The following is a 24,795-nucleotide window of genomic DNA, read 5'->3' as shown; positions in this document are numbered from 1 at the left end:
TTGTTTATTCAAATCGTTTACAATTACACATGATACTAGTTGGTCAGAATACCTGTCAAACTGATGCAGTGCTGCTAGTTTATCTTTTTTAATTACTTCAAAAAATCGAAAACGTACTCTTACCCCACGCGCACTCTTGCCCCACTCTACTCTAATGAAAAGTGAGAAAAGTAAGTGGTGAGAAGTAAGAAATGAGTAGTTAGTAAAACCTAGGAAGAGATGACTTGTTGAGAGATGATATGTGGTGAGTGGTGAGATATGACACAGAATGAAAAAGGCAGAAGATAGAAGGAAGAAGACATAATATGGAAGGAAAAAGAAAAAGGAAGTAGTGAGAAGAAAGAAAGAAAGAAGAAGGCATAAGTAAGATGGAAGAAAGAAAAAATGGAAGGAGGAAGAGAGAATAAAGCAAGTTGAAAGCAGAAGGACGAAGGATGAAGGAAATATGAATAAGAAGTTGGAAGGAAGAAGAAAGAAAGAAAGAGAAGCAAAGAAGAAAAAAAAAAAGAAAAGATAAGAACGATAGGGGAGAAGAAAGAAAGAAGACAGAAAAAGGAGAATAAAAAAAAAAACAAAGTAAACGAAGAGGAAAGAAAGAAGAGGGATAACGACTTTCGACCAGATGGCCCGGAATTTCACATTATTGGCGAACCTTGATGACCACGACCCCTCGCTTGCTAGATACTCTAAATACTAACCTTTCGGAATCGGCTTCGTGAGGAAGTACGCCACCATCGACATCTCCGGAGGAACGAACTGCTCGCGATAAGTAGGCTTATCCTCCTTCATATTAGCCGGACCTTGCGGTCCAGCGAAATGCCCAAGCAATTTCATGTTCAGTTTCACTCGCTGTTTCGTTAGTGAAGTAACCGCCCCCCAGACGCTTCCATCGGCCACCGGGCTTTCCAGACTTTCTTGTTGGACCTGCGCGTGTACGACCTGTTGTGCAGCCTGCACATGTGACGTAGCCTTACGGAGAAGTTTCTTAACGCCTCCGCCGTACAGCGTTGACCATGTGTAGTCTGTGAAATTTTGTCCAGCCAATCGATACAATATGTGACAGTCGCAGGTGGTCAGAGCGTACACGAAAAGAGCCATGTAGGTGGCAACGAATGATTCACACAGCAGAACATTCAACCGAGGTGTGTCTTCGTCCTTTTCGCGCGCAAGAAGCGCCCGGAGATTGGTTACACCTGGCCATTTGGAAGGAGGCGTACTTACAGCGAGTGGTTCGTCAGTCGAATACTTGCGTCGTCTTTGGTGTGCGGCAGCATTTGCCATTAGATGCGTGCTTTGGCAGCTGGCGTTTAATTTGGCAATGGTTTCCATTCCTGGACTGTGGCATCCTTCGCTGACCGTTAGTTGCTTTACGCTGAAGGTGTCAGAGTCGCAGAGAGATTGGTAGATACAAGCAGAAAGGGCAACCCCTAGATCTCGTAATACAAATATACCATTCGGGAATATGGTGCGTTGAGCATGTGGCGGACTTCTCATGTCTACCATGGTTTGTAACATATCGTGGGTGTGAGATTGCAGATATCGCAAGGGGTCAGCAATAACTGTCTTGTTGCCAGCCACGCAAGCACTTAATAGAGGCAGGGTAGTGGGGAAAGGCAGAGGACTTAGCAATTGTTGCTGAGTCTTTTCCTGTTGAAGTTCCTGCAGCAGTAGCACCAGTTCCATTCGAACCGACGCTAAACCACCACCACTGGCACCATGTAGGGAACAGTAACTTAACAAGGTTCTCAGTAGTGTTTCGTTGGCTTTCAACCAACGTTTCCTTCTAGCTGCACGCTGTACTTTAGCTTCAAAGTCTTGTTTCTCCTGAATTAGAATTTCATGCAAAGTAGGTTTATCATGCGGGAATTTGTTTGCCAACACCGGAGTGTCTCGATCTATTGCATCAGTTGTATTATTGTCCTCAATTGCTGTGTTGTCCGAATCGCCACTACTGTAATTGCAAAGTTGCTTCAGTGCTTCGACTTCTCGTTCCAACCAGACATACAGTTGATAACGCAGCTGACCTCCGTCAACTTCAAATCCAGTAGCAAGTGTTGATAGTTCTTCCATGAGAATTTTCAAGCATGCAATAAACTTGAGCTGTTGGGCCATGATGTCCAAGCTGCCTTTTGAGTCCGGTTCCTCTTCTTCTATAATGTCACTCTTTTCTTCAACGTCGGTCTTTTTCAGCTGAATGCCTTCGTCACTATCTTCATCGTCTTCATTCTTCTCATCGTCATCCCACTCAATTTTAAAGTCATCTGCACTGTTGGATGCTTGAGATGTTACTGGAGCACCCCAATCGAATCCACCAGCAGGCGCACTCCAATCAACGGCCGTAGAGGAAGCTGGTGCACCCCAATCTATTGAATTTGAAGTCTCCTTTCCAGAATCGACTTGACTAGTTTTGCTCCAGTCAAGTATACCTGTTGCGATTGAATTATACTGTGTTTTGGTATCATTGGGACTTTGTAGCTGGCTGGTAGAGTCCTGGTCAATGACCTTAGACGGAAGCTTACTAAGCACTTCCAAAGCAAGAGCCGGACACCCAGCCTTGAAATGTGCATGAGCCGTTGTGAAATAGAGTTGCCTTTCCAAGGGAGTAATGGAATCTTCCAATTGGATTTGCTTATCGGTAGCTACACTGGGCTTCGTCGAAGATGCTGCTTCACTGCCGTAACTGAATCCGGCGAGAACCACTTGAGCACGTTTCTTGTCTTGTGCTGAAGAAGCAATGTGCTGACGGATGAGTAAGGGGTGTGTGCGTAGATAGACGTAGAAATTAAACACATTTGGATTAGTGGCATGAGATCCATCCGCAGTAGTCGCAGCGTTATCGTCATCAAATAGCGGATGCATACTGCCAGTATTGCTATTCAACAGAGTGCTCAAACTTCCAGTATAGTCTTTTAGGATCCAAAGAGCCATGGATCTCAGGAACGGATCTGGATGTGCACGACAAAGATCTTGATTCTCACCATTCTTATCGCAGCCAAGAACTTCTTCATACAGAAGCCTTTTAAAGCTTGGCGGCGTAGCGTCATGTTCACCTTCGTACAAACGAGTAATAACTAGCGCCAGCTGTAGATCCTGCAACTTGGTCAAACATACCTCGAGAGCATCATTTAGGGAATTCGCAAGCAGGAAGAATGCCACTGCGTGCTCGAATCGTTGCTTACCCAACAGAGCAAATGCATTTTTCAAAGCAGCTTTTCGCCAACGGTCCTCATTAAAGTTGTTTGCAAAGAAAGACGTCATCTTCTCGTCCCTCTGCGATCTGAAAAGTCCCCAAACGACTGATTTTTTCTTCATAGCCATGTAATACAGTGCAGCATCCAATGGGTCCTGGTTGGCTTGGAAAGATGCTTTCGCCAAGCGTTCAATGCACTGTCTCAGTATAGTATTGCTTCTCAACCACCAGCCAACACCCAACTCCTTCAACACGTGCCACTTTGGTTGGCCTTTTGTATACGAGGGAATAAAGTTGAGCAGTTCCTCCTCGCTTTCGGAGTGGAATGCCCAAACGATGTTTGCAGTCCCCACCCCTTGTCTTTGGAAAGATTGTCTTTGGGCGATCGGTAAACACCGGAGCAGATAATTGTAGTGCTTCATGGCAAGCAGGAAACGCAAACCGCGATCATCCAACGAGTCGGTAGAAACGTTTTCGGTATTTGGTACCCCTGTGAGATTTTCCTTAGCAATGGCAATTTTAGCAGCGTCAATCGCGAACCGCTCGGCAAAGTCCGTATTGCACGTGGACACCGTATCAGCAAGTGCCAGCAGATGCATTTGGTCAAGAGATGAAAGTCCCGGAAGATGGGTATGTGTCAGTAAGCGAGACAAAAGTTGACCTTGTCGTGGTCCGAAATGCGACAAATAATGTCGTTCCGGTAGGGAAGAACGACGATCCGCGTGACGATTAACATCGGGTTCATCTTCAAGCAAATCGTCCAGTGACTCGTCAACAACATTACTTTCAAAGAGATCATTGTAATCCTGAAAACAAAATTGGTTAGTCTACATTCGTTGTAGATTGGATTATTAGAATAATGTACCTTTACATCTTCGCTTTGCTGCGCTGTTGTGCCAATCGTTTCTTTGTCAGCCGCCAGAAGAGTCCACAGCGGTAATGGCGGAATCGATGTTATTTCCGCGTAATCCAGTGTCAATTCTTCGGGAATCTGTTAATTTTAATCAAATGTTTGAAACGGAACACTTATCACTATCAATTACTGATTACCCACGATCATATACTACAGTGCAACATTTTCGAAATATATACAAACTCTAAACTACCCTACGGGCTATTCAAACCGCAAGGTTTATCACATGATATAGAGTTACATGATGTTAAACTTCACACATCTGATTCCCACTATATGAGTAGTCTATCGACGGTTCGTATGAAAATACTCTTTGTCAAGTGATAAAGCTTGTACTCTGAATCTGTCTGAATACTCTTACTTAGTATACAATTTCCGTAATGTAAAATAATGAGGTACTGAAGCCACATTTAATACTTAAAAATAGTTTACACTAAAAAAACTGAGCACGATTCCCCTCGCGGGATGAGTGGACATCTAAATATTTGGAAAGAAGTATGTCGAATAGCATTGCTTGTTACACTGACGGCACCCTCCTCGAAGGTAGAGCAGGTGCAGGCGTCTATTCACGTGAGCTGAGAATGGAACAGTTCCACTCACCGGGTAGACATTGCACTTTTCCGCCATGTGTGTGATGAAAAAGGCTGTTAAGGCGCACACATATCCCAAATTGAGGTGAACGTGCTCCTGTAGCCGACGTTCTGATACCTGATTGGTTTGTATAAATTTTCCATAATATAAAATAATGAGGTACTGAAGCCATACTTAATATTTAACAGTACCGCTATCGGGGGTGACAATGGGTCTGGGGGTGAGAATGGGTCATCGCTCTCACCGGCAGCCTGGAGGTCGGATAGCAAAATCGTTCAAAAAGGTCGTTTATATTTTAACCTTCTTGCCCTCAGATACATTCAATCTATTCTACAAGCATTCTAAGTACTTGAAACAGTGACCCATTCTCACCCCCATTTGACCCATATTGTCACCCCCGACGACGGTAGTTTCCGTCTAGATTCCGGAAATATTTTAGATTCCGTTGGGATACCTACGATTTGCCGTTTGAGGTATTTCGATGAAAACTTTTTTTCACATTGTTTTTTCTCAAACATTACCTGATAACAGAGCCACATCTACTGGTTCTATTAGTGATTTTCGGAATTTTTGAAGTGCTTCTGAGCGTCTCTAGGATGTCCCCAGATGTCCTCGGGGAAGTCTTAGGAGAGGATATTTTAGTTTCTAGCCCAAAACGTGTCATGTGACAGTTTTTGCCTTTCTCGTACAACTAAGTTGTACCGAAAGGCTATCATTTCACTCCGAAAACGAACTTTTTATATAAGCCTCTGAGACCCATTGTATTATATATCAATCGACTCAGCTCGACGAGCTGAGTACATGTCTGTCTGTCCGTGTGTATGTGTGTGTGTATGTGTGTGCGTATGTGTGTGCACAAAAGCTATAAAAAACATTAGACAACTTTTCGTATAGAAATACTTAACCGATTTTCTCGCAACAAGTTTCATTCGACAGGGAACAAAGCCTTGTTGATCACTATTGAATTTTATAACGATCGGTCATTGCGTTTAAAAGTTATGAAGAAAATGGTACATCGGACCATATAAACCCCATATAAGGTTGGTGTCTCCACTAAATGCGAGAAAGGCACCACCAACGCTAGGTGGATTAATCTGGGTTTTTCTTCATAATGTCTCACAAATAAACTTCTATTGAGACTGTAAAATGCGGAAGACCTCATTGACTACTCCCGAAACCTCATAAGAGAACCTTTAGGGCCGATGCCCACGTAGCGTTTTTTTTTCGAACTGCGTAAACGCCGTATCCACGCAAGGTACCCAGCTTCAAATGTAGTCGTGCACACGTAGGGGAAGGTGGGTAGACTTGATCCCCGGGGAGACTTGATCACCCCCTGTTTTATCGAGAACTAAAGTAGTTTTGTTCTAGCGTATTTTTTAGTATAGATCCTCTAAACAAATGACCTTTATGTGGTGAGTTATTTTTTGGATTGACAACCTTATTTATTCTGCAGGGCGGTTTGTATGTTTTGACCTTCCCAAAGATTTTTTTATTGGCCACGCAAAACTTTTCATAACAATGGCCAAATGCTTTCGTTTTTTCACAGCACAAAGCCATAAATGCTTAATGATCTGTACTTTGGATTCTTGGATTTGAAATTATTGCCTTAATATGGGGACACTTAATCCCCCATTAGTCTCCCATACAAAAATTTGGCGAAAAAATTCAAAAAAATATAAATCTGTTTTCAGACTTCTAATCTTTTGTAGATTTGACAGATTTGATGAAGTTTTGGCAGGAAAAAATATTGATTGCGTAGATATCATAAAAAGGGGATCAAGTCTCTCCAAATTTTAAAATTGCATGTGCTGTCGAATTCAATAACAAAAATCGTTCATGTATACGCACAGAAATTCGAAAATTCCGCGTATTTTGAGAAAAAAATATTTTAAAAATCTGAGGGCATCTTTTTCTAATTTTATCAAAGCAAGTTCTTGGAGAGGGATCAATTTCCCCCGAAAATTTAGAAAGTCAATTTTTGACAGCACTCCAAAAAATCGATTGTGTATCAATAACAACAATAATTTAAGGACTGTCATACATCAGTAAAGTTAAATGCTATATTTCTTAGAGAGTCTGTTCCGAGCATCAGCATGGGTTTGTCAAATGCCGGTCCACGACAACTAATCTGATGTCTTTCGTGAGTAGTTTGAAAAATACGATGGACAAAAACCAACAGGTTGACGCGATTTACTTTGATTTTGCAAAGGCGTTTGATAAAGTACCTCACAATCATGCACCATCCGTTATACCACAAGGGAGTCACCTAGGTCCACTGATCTACCTGATCTATTGCAACGATGTACACCTCGTTATGCCCTCGGTTGTCTTACGCAAATGACCTTAAAATATTTCTTGTCAGCTCTTGCAACTTCGACTAGATCGCTTCGGGTAAACCCGGCCAAATGTTCTATCATTACTAGTATTCAAGCAACACATCTCATTCATCATCGACAAAGCATCCAGAACTATTGGATTCATCTTCAGAGTTGCAAAGAATTTCACTAACATATACTGTTTAAAAGCAGAAGAGTAGAGTACTGTTCTGTTGTCTGGAGTCCGTCTTACAACAACGGTGCAGAGAGAATTGAATCTGTTTAACGCCGTTTCCATTGTTTCACGCTTCGTAGGCTACCTTGACTGGATCCGTTTCGCCTACCGAGTAACGAAAGCCGATGTCAGCTGATCAACTTGGAGCTACTTCGCTCAAGGAGAGATGTCGACAAAGCCATTATGATCGCCGATATCCTTCAAGAACGAATCGACTGTGGAGCTACGTTGGAACAAATAGACCTGAACGTCCAGCCACGCACGCTCCATAACAGCCATATGTTGAGGCTGCCCTTTCGTCGTACAAATTATGGCATGCATGGAGCTATTTGTGGCCTACAATGTGTCTTCAACAGAGTCGCATCCCAGCATCGCAGCGTCTTAACAGATTATGTAGAAACAACAACGCTGGTGGTGTCTTGAACAAAACCAGCAGCTGCAGTACAGACAACGGTGATGCAGTGAACACCATGCTCACCCCGACAAGAAAAACGTCGCGGGTGGGCTGCGGGTTTTTGATACAGACCACAGTTAAGTTAACTTCCTCAGGTGTCTGTTGGCAGATTTCCGTTTACCCTTGCTCAAGAAAAAAAAGATGATGTATTAGATGTATGTATTAGGGGAGACTGGGGAGACTTGATCCCCTTTTCTGAATTCCGATGTATCACAGACAAGGAATGTAATTGTCGCTGAAAAATGCAAAAAACAAGCGACAAAAGAGAATAGCGATAACTCTTTGTCCCCATCTGCAAAGGATAAAGACATTGTTGCGTTCCATTTTATTTGCAACAAACATGGAGAGGTAATTGTTGTGAACTTTTCAAACTGCGATAACTTGTTTATTTTAGATGTAAAACGCAAATCATGTCAACAGATGGTTAAGTTTATGTCTAATCTATGATAACTGATAATAATTTAACCAAAAACAGCATCGGAAACCGACTACTTCTCAAAATGCGTGGCAGGCGATAATTCTCGGGTACTTTTTCAAAACGGCGTATGTCGCAAATTGTAAACAAACCCGTTTTCAACAGCATATGGCATCAAATTCATCTAAAAATGTGTATATCTTCAAAGCTACTTGAAAATGTGTTATTAAAAATGTAAATCAATTTTTTACAAAACGGTGTAACATCATTGTTGAAAATATTGCACATACACCGCTTAGCAGAAAATGTACTTTAAAACGTTTTTTCGAATAACTAAATAGTTTAAAACGTGCGTCTGCTTGTACTTTTTCATCACTGATTTCAAAACTAAGCATGATGCTTGAATTTTCTGATTTTCGTTAAGAAAAACATTTTACGTTGTTTTTCTGCAGCAAATGTTGTTACGTCGTGTTGTAAGTGTTGCAATTTTTTGTCGCATGTGCGGTGAAACGTTTCAACTTGACGCAACATTTCGACGTATCAACAATGCAGCGTACGGAGCAGCGTAACATTTCGACGAAAGTAGCATACCCTCAGTCATGCTAACTTATCAAAACTACGTATGTGATTCATCTGTTGCAGAACGTTGTAACATATATTTTTATCAAAATAACTGAAATGTTCACACGCAGTGCAGATTTCAGAGTCAGTGACGATGAACCTTTCCATAATGTATCATTGAGGTGAATTCAATTGTGATAAATGTGTTTAATTTCTAAATAGGAATAAAAATAAAATCTGAAAACTTCCAAGTCCATTTTCTCAGTTTGATCAAAATGTTACATACGCCGATTTGAAAAAGTTCCCGAGAATTGTCCTATTCTGTTGCAGTTTGGGACAAACCCTTATTGCGAGTTGAGTTTGTCCCAACATTTACAAGAGAGGATAATGTCGTTGTCATTGGCAATGTTGTTATTTTACATTCCTTGATCACAGACAAAAATAAATAAACATACGCGATAGTCCTTAAATTATTGTTGTTATTGATACACATTCCGTTTTTTGGAGTGCTGTCAAAAATCGACTTTTAAAATATTCGGGGAAACTGATCCCTCTCCAAGAACTTGCTTTGATAAAATTGGAAAGGTGCCCTCAATTTTTTAAAAATATTTTTCCTTCAAAACACGCGGAATTTTCGAATTGCTGTGCGTATACATGAACGATTTTTGTTATTGAATTTGACAGCACATGCAAATTTTAAAATTTGGGGAGACTTGATCCCTTTTTAATGATATCTACACAATAAATAATTTTCCCTGCCAACCCTTCATCAAATCTGTCAAAGCTACAAAAAAAAATAGAAGCCTGAAAACAGATTTATATTTTTTTGATTTTTTCGCCATATTTTTGTATGGGTGACTAATGGGGGATGTCCATATTGAGGCATTAACTTCAAATCCAAATATCCTAAAACTTTGATGGAATGTTGACATTTACATCAGTACAGATCATTGAGCATATTTATGGCTTTGTGCTGTGAAAAAACGAAAGCATTTGGTCATTGTTATGAAAAGTTCTTCAAATTATGCGTGGCCAATAAAAAAATCTTTGGGAAGGTCAAAACATACAAACCACCTTGTAGAATAAATAAGGTTGTCAATCCAAAAAAATCATCACATAAAGGTCATTTGTCTAGAGGATCTTTACAAAAAAATTCGCTAGAACAAAACTACTTTAATTCTCGATAAAACAGGGAGTGATCAAGTCTCCCCGGGGATCAAGTCTCCCCACCTTCCCCTATTGTCCTCAATGTCAATCCAGTCCTCTTCGTTTTGATGATGCCGTTCTTTAGTTGTAGGATCGCTGTTTAGGTACGGTCTTCGTTCGGTGGCTATTGGCGAATAAAGATTGCATGAAAAAGAAGTCGAAGGATAATATTTGAAAAAAAAAAATTGAACAGGGAACCATACGAGAAGTTTTTCAAAACTCTTCTTAAACATTCTAGGACCAATTTAATTAAAAACGTTTAGCAGTACGGGGTTCGACTTTCTACTTCAACTGCATAATAAACGCAATTTTTCGATTTCAAATTTTATTTTGTGATATCACACTTGATATCCAAAAAAAGTCCAACCCCTTACTGCTTTACGGGGGAAAATCGGTTCGGTTAAACTCGTCGGTTGATTGCAGTACTGTCGTTGTCATCGTTGAGATCAGAGTGTAAAATAATCGAAAATTTTTGGTGAAGTTCATTTTTCTTCATTTCGGCACCAACATTTCAAAAGGGCGTAACTGCTTTTGTAAACAAAAACTTCTCACGTCGCTGGTGGGTTAATTTGCGCCTACCCATGCAATCCGACACCACTGATGGAAGCATCGAATCCTCTTCTTTCATTTAATGGTGCTGGATTGCGTGGGTGAGCACAAATAAGCCCACCAGAAACGTGAGAAGCTTTTGTTTACAAAAGCAGTTTCGCCCTTTTGAAATGTTGGTGCCGATTTGTCAGTTCACTTCCGACACATTCATAGTCGGCTCTGGATTGTCAATATTCAGTTGAATATTAGTCATTGAATATTTATGCACATTTTACAAATTGATAAATTATCTGAAATCTGAACACGTTTTAAATGAGTAAAGTGATTTATCACACAGGACTGAATCCGATTTTCATCCGCGAGGCACTTTCAACGGTAAACATCAACATAAACAATGCTAATTATGTTTTTTTCTGCACATAGTAAACACACTCAGTGACAGTCGAATGAATGAGTTCGTGGAGTAGTCGTCTGACTATGTCATTCTATGTTTTGAATATTCATGCGATGTTTGTCAATATTCGGTCCGAAGTTGCTTAATGAAGATGAATATTTTAAGCTCTGGTTGAGATTTGATTGTGGTTTCGTACATTTTCTGCTCGGATGAGCTAATTCCTTGAATTCACGACAAAATTTAGGTCGGTTTAAGTACGAGACCATGGACTTCTCGTTTTCTATGGTGATGAAAGTCGGTATGGGGCGGAGCAAATTCATCCATAGCACGCGCACACCTTTCGAGATGCCTGGAAAATAATGTTTCCAAGTCTCACTTCTAATTGAAATTATTTCACCAAACTTTAACATGTAATCATTCATTGACGGAGGCAGGCCACGTATCCGCAGAGTCACTGCTTCGCAATCGACATATACTGGAATGCGAAACTCTTTATCCGCGCAAAGCATTGTTCTCTTCCAGTTGTGATCCAACTGGAAGCGCGATGCAATATCTTTACTGACCATTTTGATAAGCACACAGTTACGGAAGTTATGCAACTGTATGCTTTTGGCATCGGGATGTTGCAATTCAATTTGATTGTCCAAAACCGGTGTACACTCCTAACTTCCGGACGAGAAGGAAGGACACCAAAATCAATTATTAAAGTGTTCTTTCGTGCACCGTGCCTTTTTTTCCACAGACTGAACGATAGCGAGTAAGTTGATATGAACACGTCCGACGTATGCAAGTGAAGGCAAACAACTGACCACCAATATTTAAAAAAGTTTTGAGACTATTTTTTTAAATTTTGACGTTGGACAACGTCTTACCCGAAGGTACTGGATGTCAAATCAGCATCTAAAATTGGGGACCGTCTTGAAATCATGTAAGATTTTGACCGTAATGGAACATTTATTTTTAAATGGCTTTTCGAGATTCATATATCAATTTCATTAAAACTTTTGATTATTTACGATAAACTATTGAAAATTTCATTTCTTGACCTGCCCAGTAAAAATATCAGAACCAATTAATCACATTCATGCATTCCCAACACGGACATCAGAATGATGTAAGTTACGGGCTTTATGACATACCGTTTAATTTTCTCCGGGTATAAAAAGGCCCATGATTCGCGCTCGCGTGTCATTTCTGTACGATGATCCACGGTGAGTGGTCACGGCCAGGAAACGGAGAGCGCATAGAACGATGGCGTTGGTCCTAGCATCGAAGGGGGTGGTTTCTGTATCTGTAGCGGTTAAGGTGATTATAGAATGAAGCCCGTGGTGAATTTAAAATTCACCACACGTTTATCTACATACATTTCCAAAAGCCCAAATCTGGCGTAATGGTTTTCGTACAGTGCCGAAACTCAAATTATGATTGTTCAGCATAACTAAGCAAACGATCTTTCATTATTTCAGCCCCATACGCGTTATGGTTCTTTCATCTCGTGCTCTTGAAAAAAATATTGGAAAAGCACGTGGTTTACAAAATGGTCGATTTCTGGCTTCATTCTATAATCACCTTAAGCGGCAAACTATTGAGTGGCTATCGTCGGTGTCAGCGGCACTGCAGTAAAATTTCTTGCATGGCTCTGGATCTGGTTTTGTTGCAGGACCAATAAATTGTTTTTTTTTCAGGACCACCATTTTATACAAGGACAGCTTGGTCAAAGTGCAAATTAACCGCGTTTAGCCGAAGGTTTAGCCGAGACGAAGTTTGTGTAAAGTGCAAATTATTATCGCTTGGCGACAGCAGATTGTAAAATCAGTAAAATCAGAAAGGGGAAGCGTGTCAGAAGGAGAAGCTGCAAAAACGTATTCGCATGGATGGAAATAAAACCTGAAACAAGTAGCAGACTACCTACACTAAAAATAGAATTTTGGAGATTTCGCTTGACTACTACTGCTGCTATCCATGCGAATAATTTTCTGCTGCGTCTTTCCCTCACGCGCGCCGGTGATTCTGCTAGCGACGGAAACTATCAGCTATTACCAAGCGATTAATATGTACACTCGATTCTTTTTTTTTTTTTTACAAAATTCGTGTATAAAAAGTATCATGATTTCTCGACGAATCATGCAAAATGGAGCAACAAAAATGTTGAATAAGATTTTTATTACACGGGCCCTCCTTAGCCGTGCGGTAAGACGCGCGGCTACAAAACAAGACCATGCTGAGGGTGGCTAGGTTCGATTCCCGGTGCCGGTCTAGGCAATTTTCGGATTGGAAATAATCTCGATTTCCCTGGGCATAAAGTATCATCGTGTTAGTCATCATATACGAATGCAAAAATGGTAACTTGGCTTAGAAACCTCGCAGTTAATAACTGTGGATAGACCTGTGCGCCGGTCATGTAATCGGCGGCGGCGGCGTGGTGGTCATGTTTGCCCCGGCGGCGGCGGCGTCACGGCGGCGCGCCGTTGGGTTTTATCGGCGGCGGCGGCGGCGGCGTGAACCGGCGTGGATGAAAAAATCAATGGCTGAAAAAATAACTTAACGCGGATTTTTGGATTCACGCAGTACGAATAACCCGTATAAAAATCGTCTTCAGTTAAAACGACACTGTTGTTTCATAAGGGCGAATGTCGCAAACGTAAACAATGCCTTTTCCTGCAAATTCCTCAACAACTAGAACCGCTTCCAGCTTACAACCACTTGGAACTGGTGGCGCTCCGCGCCTTCTATCGAACGGAAGTTGAAAATACCGCCAGAAGTCTCTAATCTTCCTGACATCAGCAAAAGAAGTCAATGTTTACGTTTGCGACTTTTGCCCTTATGAAACAAAAATGTCGAAAATTGAAATATTATACGGTTGCCAATAATCAAACAGCACATTCAATAGTCAATTGCTGACGTACCTGATTACAAAATGTTGTTGAAATTAACATAACTGAAAATGCGCACTGGCTGAGTAATACTACTGGTACACGATGGCCAACCAAAATGAAAATTATCCCTTAAATTTAGTTAAATGTGCCAAAACTAAGAGATGTTTTGGGAGATCACGATGTGGTTTATATGCAGGCCATCTATGCCTTTCTTTGCTTGTCTGACATCAAAGTGTAATATTTTAATTTGTTTTCTTTCCCAGTTTTTTTTTTCTTGTCTCTGTCTTATTGTTCCGTGCACCATGCACCGCTGGCCATCCGGAAGATGCTCCCCGACGAACAATAACTCGAGCACGACGCTACGCCAAATCATACATGACGTCAAAAACCCGGATAAGCAGCTGAAATACCTCAAACCTAAATCCCAACCCCGTCCATCACCAAATTACGCAATATAACCGTCGCCACGAGTATCTTGGTCTTTGTCCCTTTCCCTTACTAACTGTTGATAATAAGATGATATCGATTGTAAATATCATTAAGAGTCTCGGCTCCGTTAAGTGTTATACACGCCTGAGCCTGTCAAATAAATACAATAGATAAAAAAAAAAAAATGTGCCAAAAAAGTTCTTAGTGGAGTTCCTGAAAGAATTTCTGGAGGAAACCTGGATTTTTTTTAAATTCATATTTACTTAGAAAATGTTATTCCTTGAGAATCTAGCATTAGCATTCAGCAATTCATAGGTGGTACAAACATCTCTTAGATGGAAGCAAGGCACTCTACAACAGGTGACATCTGCCCTGGCCACGTCCTTGGGAATGCTGAGGAAGAGGAAAGATTTTTAGTTGGACACCTATTTATAAAAGATTTAGAAAACTCTACTCATAGGTGTCACGGGGCCGAGCTCGTCTTGGTAAAACCCTATTAGAAATTCTGCGAAAAATCATGTAGGTGTTCTAGGTAAAATCCATTCAAGTTCTCTTTGAGAATCATATAATATTCCTGCTGGATTTCATTCGGTAATTTATTAAGGAATGAAATAGTTTTTGAAATTTTCGAAGTATTTTCCTGAAGAACTGAAGACGGAAGCGGTAAGCATTCCCGAAGAAAAATCAGAAGGAACCTTTCAAAGAAATTTTGGGAAAATCCCTACAGACATTTAAAAAAAATCCTAAAAGAATTTCTGAATGCATCCCAAAGGCAATTTTTGAAGGTATTTTCGAAGAAATTTTCAAAAAAAAATTTAAAGGGGTTTTGAATGAATTCCCGAGGTCCCCGAAAAAAATCACAAGAAATGGAGAATGTTGTAAAGAAATCCTGAGTGAAATGGCCAAAAAATTCTTCCTGGAGTTATCAAACATACTGGAATTTTCTAAGGAAGTTCTACGGTAGTTCTGAAGGAATTCCTATGGAGATTGCAGGAAAAATTGTCAAGTAGCTTGCTAAGTAATTTCTGAAAAAATCCGAAGGAACTCCTAAGAGAATCTTCCGAAGCAATTCCCAAATTAATTTCCGAAAAGAAAATTAGCAAATTTTCAATGCCTAAAGAAATTTCTAAAGGAATCCGTTAATGAATTTCAGAAGGATTTTTTAGAGAATTTTTGGAGGAATTCTAAAATAATTTTCGAAGGAACTTCAAAAATAATTTCTGTAGATATTTCAAAAGAAATTTGTGAAGGATCTTTGGAAGGTATATCCGAAGGGAATTACTGAAAAAATTGTAGAGGATTCTACAAAGCAATTCCTGAAGGAATTCCAAAGAAATTTAATAAAAAAAATCCTGGAGGAAGTTTTTACTTAAAGGATTCCTGAGGGAAGTTCTGGAATATTTCTTAGAAACCCTTCGAATTTTTGGAGAAATATCTTGAAAATTTCAACATTTATTTAATTTCTAGATTTATACCCTTAAAAAATTCGGCAGATTTTCCAAAGAAATCCCTGGAGGAATTTCTGAACGACGTCTTGACGGAATGTCCAACGGAATTCTCGAGAAAATCTAAGATTGTCGGAGTTGCTTAAAGTTGCTTAAAGTTGCTTGGAATTCTTAAGGAATTTTTTGAAGAATACCTAAACGAATTTTCCAAGGTTTTCCTTTCCTTCCTGAAGGAATATGTGGAGGAAATTCCGAAAGAATTTCCGGAAGACTTTCTGGAATTCGATTACGGAGGAGTTTTGTAGAACTCCTTGAGGCAATTTCCCAGGAAATTACCGGATGAAAATCCAAAGGAATTTCTGGAGGAAATTGCGAATAGATTAATGAAAAAACCCGAAGGAATTCCTGAAGAACTCTAGGAATTACTTCAGAAATACCAGTAGGCATTTCCTCTGATAAAGTATTAGGATTTTTTTCGTAAATGCCTTTGAGATTTTTTCTTGCTCAATGACTTGTGAGGTAAGTCAGATTTTTCGTTTATCAGAAAAGATGTTCAATTTTTATACACACAGTTAAGTTTGCCATTTAAGGTATTTTTTTATGATAAATTGCGAAAAAAGATTCGGCTGTCGGAAGGACTTGAACCCATGAACCCATGGATGTATTACCAATTATACAACAGCGGCCCTTGCAAGAAGCTGTTCCATAAACAGCTAATAACAATGGGATATCAGTCAATTCCCCGTATCCATCGAATCGACTTTAGTAACAGAACATTTCGCACCTTTTCTCTCTACCCATCAACAAGCCTTTGAGATTTTCTGTAAAAATTCCTTCAGATTTTTTTATGGATTCCTCTGGAATTTCCTCTAGGTCTTTTAGAAATACCTACAAAAACTCATTTAGCAGTTCTTTCTGGAATTATTTTCGAAAATTCTTTCAGATTCTTTTTAGAAAATGTATTCAAAAATTCATTTGGAAATTCCTGCACCGTTCAAAAAACTTCATGAATTTCTTCAAAAACTCCTCAAAAAATTTGCTTGAGTATTCCTCCAGATTTTTTTTTCCTTAAATAATTTAAAAATTACGTCCACTACTAATCAAATTTTTGAAAGATTCAATAATATAAACACTAAACAAAAAAAAACTCCTACGACACGAGCCAGCCTTGGGCTGAAACAAAGACATAAAAAAACTTAACAAAGAAAAATCAGATTGTATTACTGGGGCCCTCCTTAGCCGTGCGGTAAGACGCGCGGCTACAAAGCAAGACCACGCTGAGGGTGGCTGGGTTCGATTCTCAGTGCTGGTCTAGACAATTTTCGGATTGGAAATTATCTCGACTTCCCTGGGCATAAAAGTATCATCGTGTTAGCCTCATGATATACGAATGCAAAAATGGTAACTTGGTTTAGAAACCTCGCAGTTAATAACTGTGGAAGTGCTTAATGAACACTAAGCTGCGATGCGGCTCTGTCCCAGTGTGGGGATGTAATGCCAATAAGAAGAAGATTACTGAAAGATTTTCAGAAAGAATTCATGAAGGCATTTTTTGCAAAGTTCTCTTTGAAATTTCCAAAAGTATTGCTTTAAAAAATGAAGGATTTCCTAAGCAATTTTTGGAGAAACTCCTAACTCATTAAGGAGTCTCCGAAGGAATTCCCAGCGGAATTTTCGTAGGAATTCCTGCAACCATTTTCGTATATATTCCTTAAAAAAATCCTAAGGAAATTCGTAAAGGATTTTCTGAAGAAATCGTTAATGGAAATTCTGAAGAAATCGTTAGGAATTTCGTACGGAATTTTCGATGAAATACATAAAGAAATTTCCGAAGAATGTCTGAAGTAATTCTCTAAAGAATTTAGAGGAAACTTTTCGGAGGAATATCTGAAGGAATTTCCAACGAAATTTCTTTATTTATTTCCGAAGTAATTTCTGGAATATTTTCCGAAGGAATCCCTGGAGGAAATTCCGAAGGAAGAATATTTTAGAATATTTTTGAAGTTTTTGAAGAAACATTTCCTGAAGCTTTTACTATGAAGCATTAAACAATTTCAAAAAAATAAAATCAAATTAAAATTTCGTAATGTTTAAAACTGCCTGACGATTCAACTAAATAATTTTATCAAATACTTTGCGGCGAGGCGACAACTTCCCAGTTCTGGTTTACAGTGGCAGTTAATAAAAAAGAAGAGCTTTCAACTGATGCTCGCAATATACAACGCGGTTTTCATATTCAAAAATTAATTTAAAATTTAAAATTTGTTATTCGGGACACAAAGAAAATATTATCAAGATAATGAATGTTCTACTAAACTTTACATTGCTGAGCTGCAATGATTTGCCTACAACAATGCCAGATCGTATATTAATTGGGGTGGAGCTTTGGCCATGTATTCAGGCCCTCACGAAGGCATATGTGCCACAACAAACATATTTTGCGAGTCACGTCACATACAAGTTTAGGTGCCCGACAGAAATGAGGCTTTGACTTAGACGAATTCCAAAAATCAGTTAAAAAATTTATATATTATTTTACTAGATAAAGCCTCAATCTAATCAACCAACTCCACCCAGGTTTTTTTTTACACGGTTTGGTTTTAGTCGATTAAGACCTTCAGCGTCAATGAAACAATGAGTTAACCCCACGAAAAAATTCACAAAAATCAAAGAAAATTCAGATGGTATTTATAAAGCCGTAAAAATTTGGGTTAACCGAGAAATTAATGAACTCCAACCGCGTAAAAAAATCCTGGGTCTAATTGATTAACCAAGATATTATATGTCACTACATCGACTTAAGGACACCATCACTTTTGGTAGATTTGAAATTGAATTCTGACGAGTTCCACCTTAACATCTTATTTGAATTGTAATAAGACGAGTTTAGTACTATGTGTTGCTTTATTGCTATTATTGCTTTAGAGATACGTATTTTGACCTCAACTGTTAGGCCAGTGTTCAGTGTCTCGTTATCGACTCGACCGAAGTTAATTGATTTTTTTATTGCTATTGGTCATCGGCGTGGCAAAATTATGACCGGCGGCGCGCCGACTCAAAATCGCCGGCGGCGGCGGCGTGAGTAAAACCCCCGGGGCGGCGGCGTGTCGCGGCGGCGCACAGGTCTATGTGGAAGTGCCTAATGGACACTAAGCTGCGAGGCGGCTCTGTCCCAGTGTGGGGATGGAATGCCAATAAGAAGAAGTAAAAAAAAACGTGTAAAAACAGAATCGGGTGTACTTTGATCAAAATTCGCCTCGCCTCAAGTTGTGGCTTAAGAGCTGCTTTCACTGATGGTAGCTAATCTTCAGTATTCTAGCTAATCTTCAGTACTTCAGTACTTCAAACAAGAAAATTTAATCTGATCGCTGCTGACGATGACCGCACGACCCACACCATCTGTAGCCACACCCACACCCCTTTGGTGAGTGTTAAGGTTACACAATATTTGCACTCATACCAATCAACAAAGAGGCGCGTGGCATTTCATTTGAAATGTCACGGAGTGGTCAGTGGCACCCATGTGAAAGTTTCTCTCAAGATACCACAATTTACAACATATTAGATCAAAATGTGTCTAAGATACTCAACCATACTCATATTTTAACCAACAAAACAATGATACTCTAGTTAACTCTAAAATCCTAACCAAAATAAACTACAATACGTATTGTGTTGCAATAATATCTTTACGTTGTCCAACGCAGTGGCGGGCCCTCATGCAAATCCGGGACAAAACCTGTGATAGTGTTCAAAACTTCACCACAGAGTAATTTAGAAACGTTGAATTCATTTTTAGGTTAAAATGGTTATCCGACATACTTTATGTTATCCAAGGGCTTCCGCAAGCTCAGGCCCTAGGATCAAGAACAAAGACAGCGTCCTCATTCTAACATTGCACAAGTTTTCCGCTTTGGCGCAATTCACCACACTAACCACCGGAAAGTAAACAAAAAATATATTGAGAAAATTATTTTGAGCTTTTTAGTGGAATGTTTTCACTTGTCATAAGACGAGTTTGTACAATCCCATTGAATTCCACCACTTAATTGTATCTTGACAGATACGTATTTCGACCTCAACAGTAAGGCCGTCTTCAGTGTCTCGTACTTCAAGTACTTCAGTCGAGTCAAGTACGAGACACTGAAGACGGCCTTACTGTTGAGGTCGAAATACGTATCTGTCAAGATACAATTAAGTGGTGGAATTCAATGGGATTGTACAAAAGATATTTTAGTTACTAGATAAAGATTGTCGCTTCTGTTCCCTTTGTTCTGCTGTCCGAAACATGTGTGGTACATACCTGTCAAATCGTATGGATTTTCCTTCTTTGACATTTAGCTCCCCTATCCTCGCCAGCAAAAGATGTTCCGGACAGCGACGACAGCGACAATCTTTATCTAGTAACTAAAATATATTTTGATTGTACAAACTCGTCTTATGACAAGCAAGCAATATATTTTAATACATAATACCAGATCTTTTCGAATCTTTCCCAAATAAGTTTAGGGGCCATCCAGAAACCACGTGGTCATATATTGGGGGAGGGGGGGGGGGTTGCAAAATGACCACGATAAGCCACATGGGGGGGGGGGGGGGGTTGCTCTCGAACCACGTGGTCTTTTTTTATACGAAAAGTTTTTGGTGATTAACAATAGCGGTGTAAAAAATACAAATCATTAAACGCAAAGCGCATCTTAGAACCGATGCCCACGTAGCGTCTTTTCAACTCAGCGTGTGCATCGAAAGGTGTGCATCGAAAATAACCGGTAACGCAGCGTCGGTCGCAACGTCGATGCGTATCTGCGTTATTTGACCATCTTAGCCTTAGCCCATTTCCATAAAAAAAATAAACGAAAAAACAGGTTGCGATTCAGTCACAAAAATGGAAAGGAAAAATGGAAAAACATAAAGAAAAATCCGCCGCGCCACCGCCGCAGATGGTTTTGGCATCACGCCACTGACACTTTTGCATTAGCGGACTGCAGCTACAATTTTGAAAAATGTTCATGTTTTTACAATAATCCAAGAAAAACACTTCAAAAGAATTTATTGAAGATATTCAGGAAAAATCCAGTAAAGAAATTGCCTGTAAAAACTTTGACTTTACTTCATACAATCCTGATGAAGTGCTGGCATTCCGAATGATTTTTGAACAATTCTCTGTGAAAAGTTTTGCTTGGAAATTTTGCTACAAATTGTTAATGAAAAAAAAATCAAAGCAACTCCAGCGTAAATTCCGAAAAAAATTTCAACGATAATAAATTAGCACTTTTGAGATCAAAAACTGCAATTGTAAAATAAGAATTTTCCATAAAGAAATCAAAATGCCCCATGAAAAAAAAATTTTTTTCATGAATAAATCAATATTAGCAATAAACAATTACAAAAATTTTCACAAAATAAATATTTTTTTCTACACATAATCTCTATATAATAAAAATGAGTTGAGATTTCCTTCTTGACGATTTAACTCGCGAACCGGTTGACCGATTTGCAAGATTTTCCCCTAATCGATTCGTTTTGGGATCCGCAATGTTTGTGTATATACAAAGTTAGTGAATTTAACGGGGAAATGTAAAAAGTCATTAAAATACAATTTTTGGTCAGCTGTTGAGGAAAAGAAAACAAACGCACGGAAATTGATCTAGAGTGCGGTGCTGCAAATAGTTCATTGTGACATTTGCAACACCTGGGCAATGCTGGGTTTCTTTCACATCAATAAAGAGCAATAAAAAATACGAAAATTAGAAAGAAAAGTAACCAAATTGATAAAAAAAATTCCATGAACTTCAAACGCTTTTAAAGAAGGGTTAATCTATGGAAAAATGCTTAATTTTATTGCTTTTTTATATTGACTTTTTCATGGAAAGGTTTTAATTTTTGGTTAAATAAATATTTATTTTGTTGAAAATTTTGTAATATTTTTTTTCTAATATTGATTTATTTATGGAATGTTTGTATTTTTTCCATGGAACATTTTGATTTCTTTGTGGAAAATTCTTCTTTTATGTTTGTATTTTTTGGTGTTAAAAGGGTTAATTTATGTTTGTTTTGTGGTGAATTCTTAGTTGTTTATGGAAATTTTGCATTATTAGTAGAAAATTTTATATTTTTTATTGCTAATTCCATGATTTCTTTATTGGAAATTTCCTAATTGTTATGGAAATTTTTTTAAATTTTTTAGGCTGAGTTTTCATTTCAGTCGATATCGTATCTTAGAACATCGACTCATGGAAGGTCTTGAAAGTAATAAATGAAATCGTATTGGCTCAATGGACCTGCTTGGATGCTTAGCGATGCACGGATATATCATGCAATTTGTCGGCAAGCAAACACGTTGTTGAATTTACTTTTTCTTATTTTGCGTTCTCAAGACAACTTCGATTTTGACATTTCACACTTTTCCGAATCTCGGCAAATATATTATTTCGCCGATTCTGATCGCAAAATAGATTACCGACTTTCGGTGATCAATGTTCTTAGCCGAATTTCGGCAACGAGAGTTTAGAAAAATAATATAAAATGTCAAACTTTGACGATATATCAGTAATATAGTAATTTACCGATCAAGTTCGTCATTTTCTATTACCGAAATCAAATTTAGCGTTTAAGTGTGTACATCGTTCAGGACTTGGTTGATCGGGTCGTTTCAAAACTCCGTAATATCATGTCTTAGAACATTTTGTTTCTTGACATGATTTTGATACTTTCGAGGATATGTACTTCAGAGCAGTTTGGCCTATGACACCCGAAAAAAGTACGACTTTTTAGTTCTTTCTATACTAGTTTTGGCAAGATCGAGTGGAAACCCCTAATATGTACGTTAAATCCATGTAAAAAAATCGTCATGAGAGGGTTAAATACCAAAATATGACAATAAATTCTAGAATACCAAAAGGAACCCAAAGATATTAAAGACTGTATATTTAAAATGAAAACTTCCATTTAAGGCCAGAACTGTATAATTCAGGCAAAGGAATATTAAGGACATTGTGTTACGGTTCTGATTAGAATCATAGAATCTTGGCATAATGAAGAGAGTTTTGATATTCTGAATAAAACTTGTATGCCCTTAGAAAAACCTTCAGTTCAGTTCAGATGCTTCGCTGAGGTTAATATATCTTAAGAATTTCCAGTACCTCCAGAGCTACGGAATATCCTAAATACTCTTCGGAATCTATAGGGATATTCAGTGGTGAACTTCATAATTATTTTAAAAAAATCACCAATAAAGAAATAAAAAAAAATAAAAAATATAGGGATATTTTGGAATATTTCTAAACCATTACAAATTTTTATAACATATTCGCGAGTCCACATTTTTTTGTTTTCTAGATATACTAATACCTGATACACATTACAACTTGATAACATAATCAAAATGTTCGAATTCATGAAAATTTATAATTTCCATGCTGGGTTTAGTTTGATTTTGAATCAGTTAAAATTGTCCATCTTCAAAATTGATCGGATTAACCATATGTTTTAGTTATATAAGGTTTTAAAAAAAAATTACTTGAAAAAAACCACGTGGTCAAAGGGGGGGGGAGGGGGGGGTCTGCCAAATGACCACGATAAGCCACATGGGGGGAGGGGGGGTTAAAAATCTTCAAAAATATGACCACGTGGTTTCTGGATGGCCCCAGCCAAATTTCATTTTCCATACATATTTGTTCGGGAGACACTTTACGGGATGAACTTCAACAAGAACCAAAACATTTAATTTACAAGCTACAATAAAAAAATTGGAACTAGCTTATTCAATATATATGTTAAATAAAAAAGGGCTTCACGAAAATCACGAAAAAAATGAGGTTTTGTCCGGCTTTCCGCCACAGTGCAACGGCCACCTTCGAGTCATGTCTTGTACACAACCTTTCTGATTTTTTTCTGACAAAAAATGTAATAATGTTGATATTGCCGATTATTTATCCACATAAGATTAGTGGAAGACTGGTACCGAAAATACTAAAACGATTGGTAATTTTATTGGTCTAACTTTATTTTTTATTTTAAGGGATTTTTTGTGGCCTTTCTCAAAGGTTAGGTTAGAGTCAAAATGGCGAACCAATGATTCAAATAGTTATTTTTGATCATAAAAATAGATGTTTGCAAAATTTCAGGCAAATAAAAAAAATAACAAATCAATAATGAAAAAAAAAACTCTTTTGTTGTATCCCCTTATTTTAAATATGTGTATAACTAATCAATGTTGCACTGTAATAAATTCACGCGTAATGTCAAGCACATCTGCTTGATTAAAATATAGTAGTTTACTTATAATAATAAATGTAGTTCATGCTCAACTCATTTTCAATAGAACAAGCTTTAAATGTAACGCCTAAAGCAAATTATTTCCTAGCGCTATTCACTGTCATAATTTAGATACAATTTCCATTAAAAATGTTTATTGATTACTATCACAACCATAAACTGTTCACAGCACAAGGATACGCCATACTCATTCTAGAGGTTTATGCATTCATAATGTTTAATGATAGGGAAATAGCTGTAACAGTAACGAACAGATATAGTTTTTACAACTTTTGAATAAAGCAAAAGTGGGTCACACTTTGTTGGAATTGTCATCATAATTTGTTTTGTTTTTTTTTTTGTAATGAGTAAAATATTGAAATATGACGTAATCTAAGAAGTGTTAAATTATAGTTAGAATGTTCACCTTTGATTTCATGTATCATGACTAGGTTCACGCATGCTCTAATTATGTCAAGAAATGTTCAATAAATGTTTCGTATATTAATGTGAATGATACACTACTCCAAAATATTTGATTAGAAATTAATAAGCTGTGAAGCCGATAGTATCGAGACGATTCGAAACATGAAGTTAGTGAACAATGGTTGTTTAGTAATGTAAGAAGGGTTCGAGAAAATAAGTAGAGCTGAGTAATAGTAGAGTAGGATAAAAAAAAGGCAGAACTAAAACTAATTCGCACCTGTGTCGTCGACCCTCTCGGTTCAAGAGGACTAACAGTGCCTGCTGGACAGCTAACAGAAAGTGTGCGAGATCTAGACCAACCACGCTGTAAACACGTAACGGAAAAATAGAAGAAAACATGAATGGTGAAGTGAGTGACAACAATTTTGTATCTCGGAAATTTTGAGCGCTGCTTTGCTAATTTTGTCCATGATATACGTGTGCTTGCTGTAGTCTGAAAGAGATAGTAATGTTGTCTGATATTCTCGTCAAAACCCAACT

The 24,795-nt window shown here is 38.3% G+C and overlaps 1 protein-coding gene across 3 annotated transcripts in view; it reads right to left on the bottom strand.

Annotated features, from left to right (window-relative positions):
- LOC134219719 (dmX-like protein 2) overlaps positions 1 to 24,795 on the bottom strand; it is an 88,542-nt gene that overhangs the window by 17,858 nt on the left and 45,889 nt on the right. For 2 of the 3 annotated variants that reach the window (XM_062698554.1, XM_062698555.1), the window contains exons 6-8: positions 24,533 to 24,619; positions 4,056 to 4,181; positions 699 to 3,996 (exon numbers count right to left, since the gene is read on the bottom strand). In XM_062698554.1, coding sequence (XP_062554538.1) covers positions 699 to 3,996; positions 4,056 to 4,181; positions 24,533 to 24,619 — 3,511 coding nt within the window. The remainder of the gene's footprint in view (positions 1 to 698; positions 3,997 to 4,055; positions 4,182 to 24,532; positions 24,620 to 24,795) is intronic. The other variant, XM_062698556.1, reaches the window with a different exon arrangement.

The sequence above is a fragment of the Armigeres subalbatus genome, chromosome 3 (assembly GCF_024139115.2).
Source record: "Armigeres subalbatus isolate Guangzhou_Male chromosome 3, GZ_Asu_2, whole genome shotgun sequence".
NCBI classification, from domain to species: Eukaryota; Metazoa; Arthropoda; class Insecta; order Diptera; family Culicidae; genus Armigeres; species Armigeres subalbatus.
This window is presented reverse-complemented; position numbering and strand designations above follow the sequence as displayed.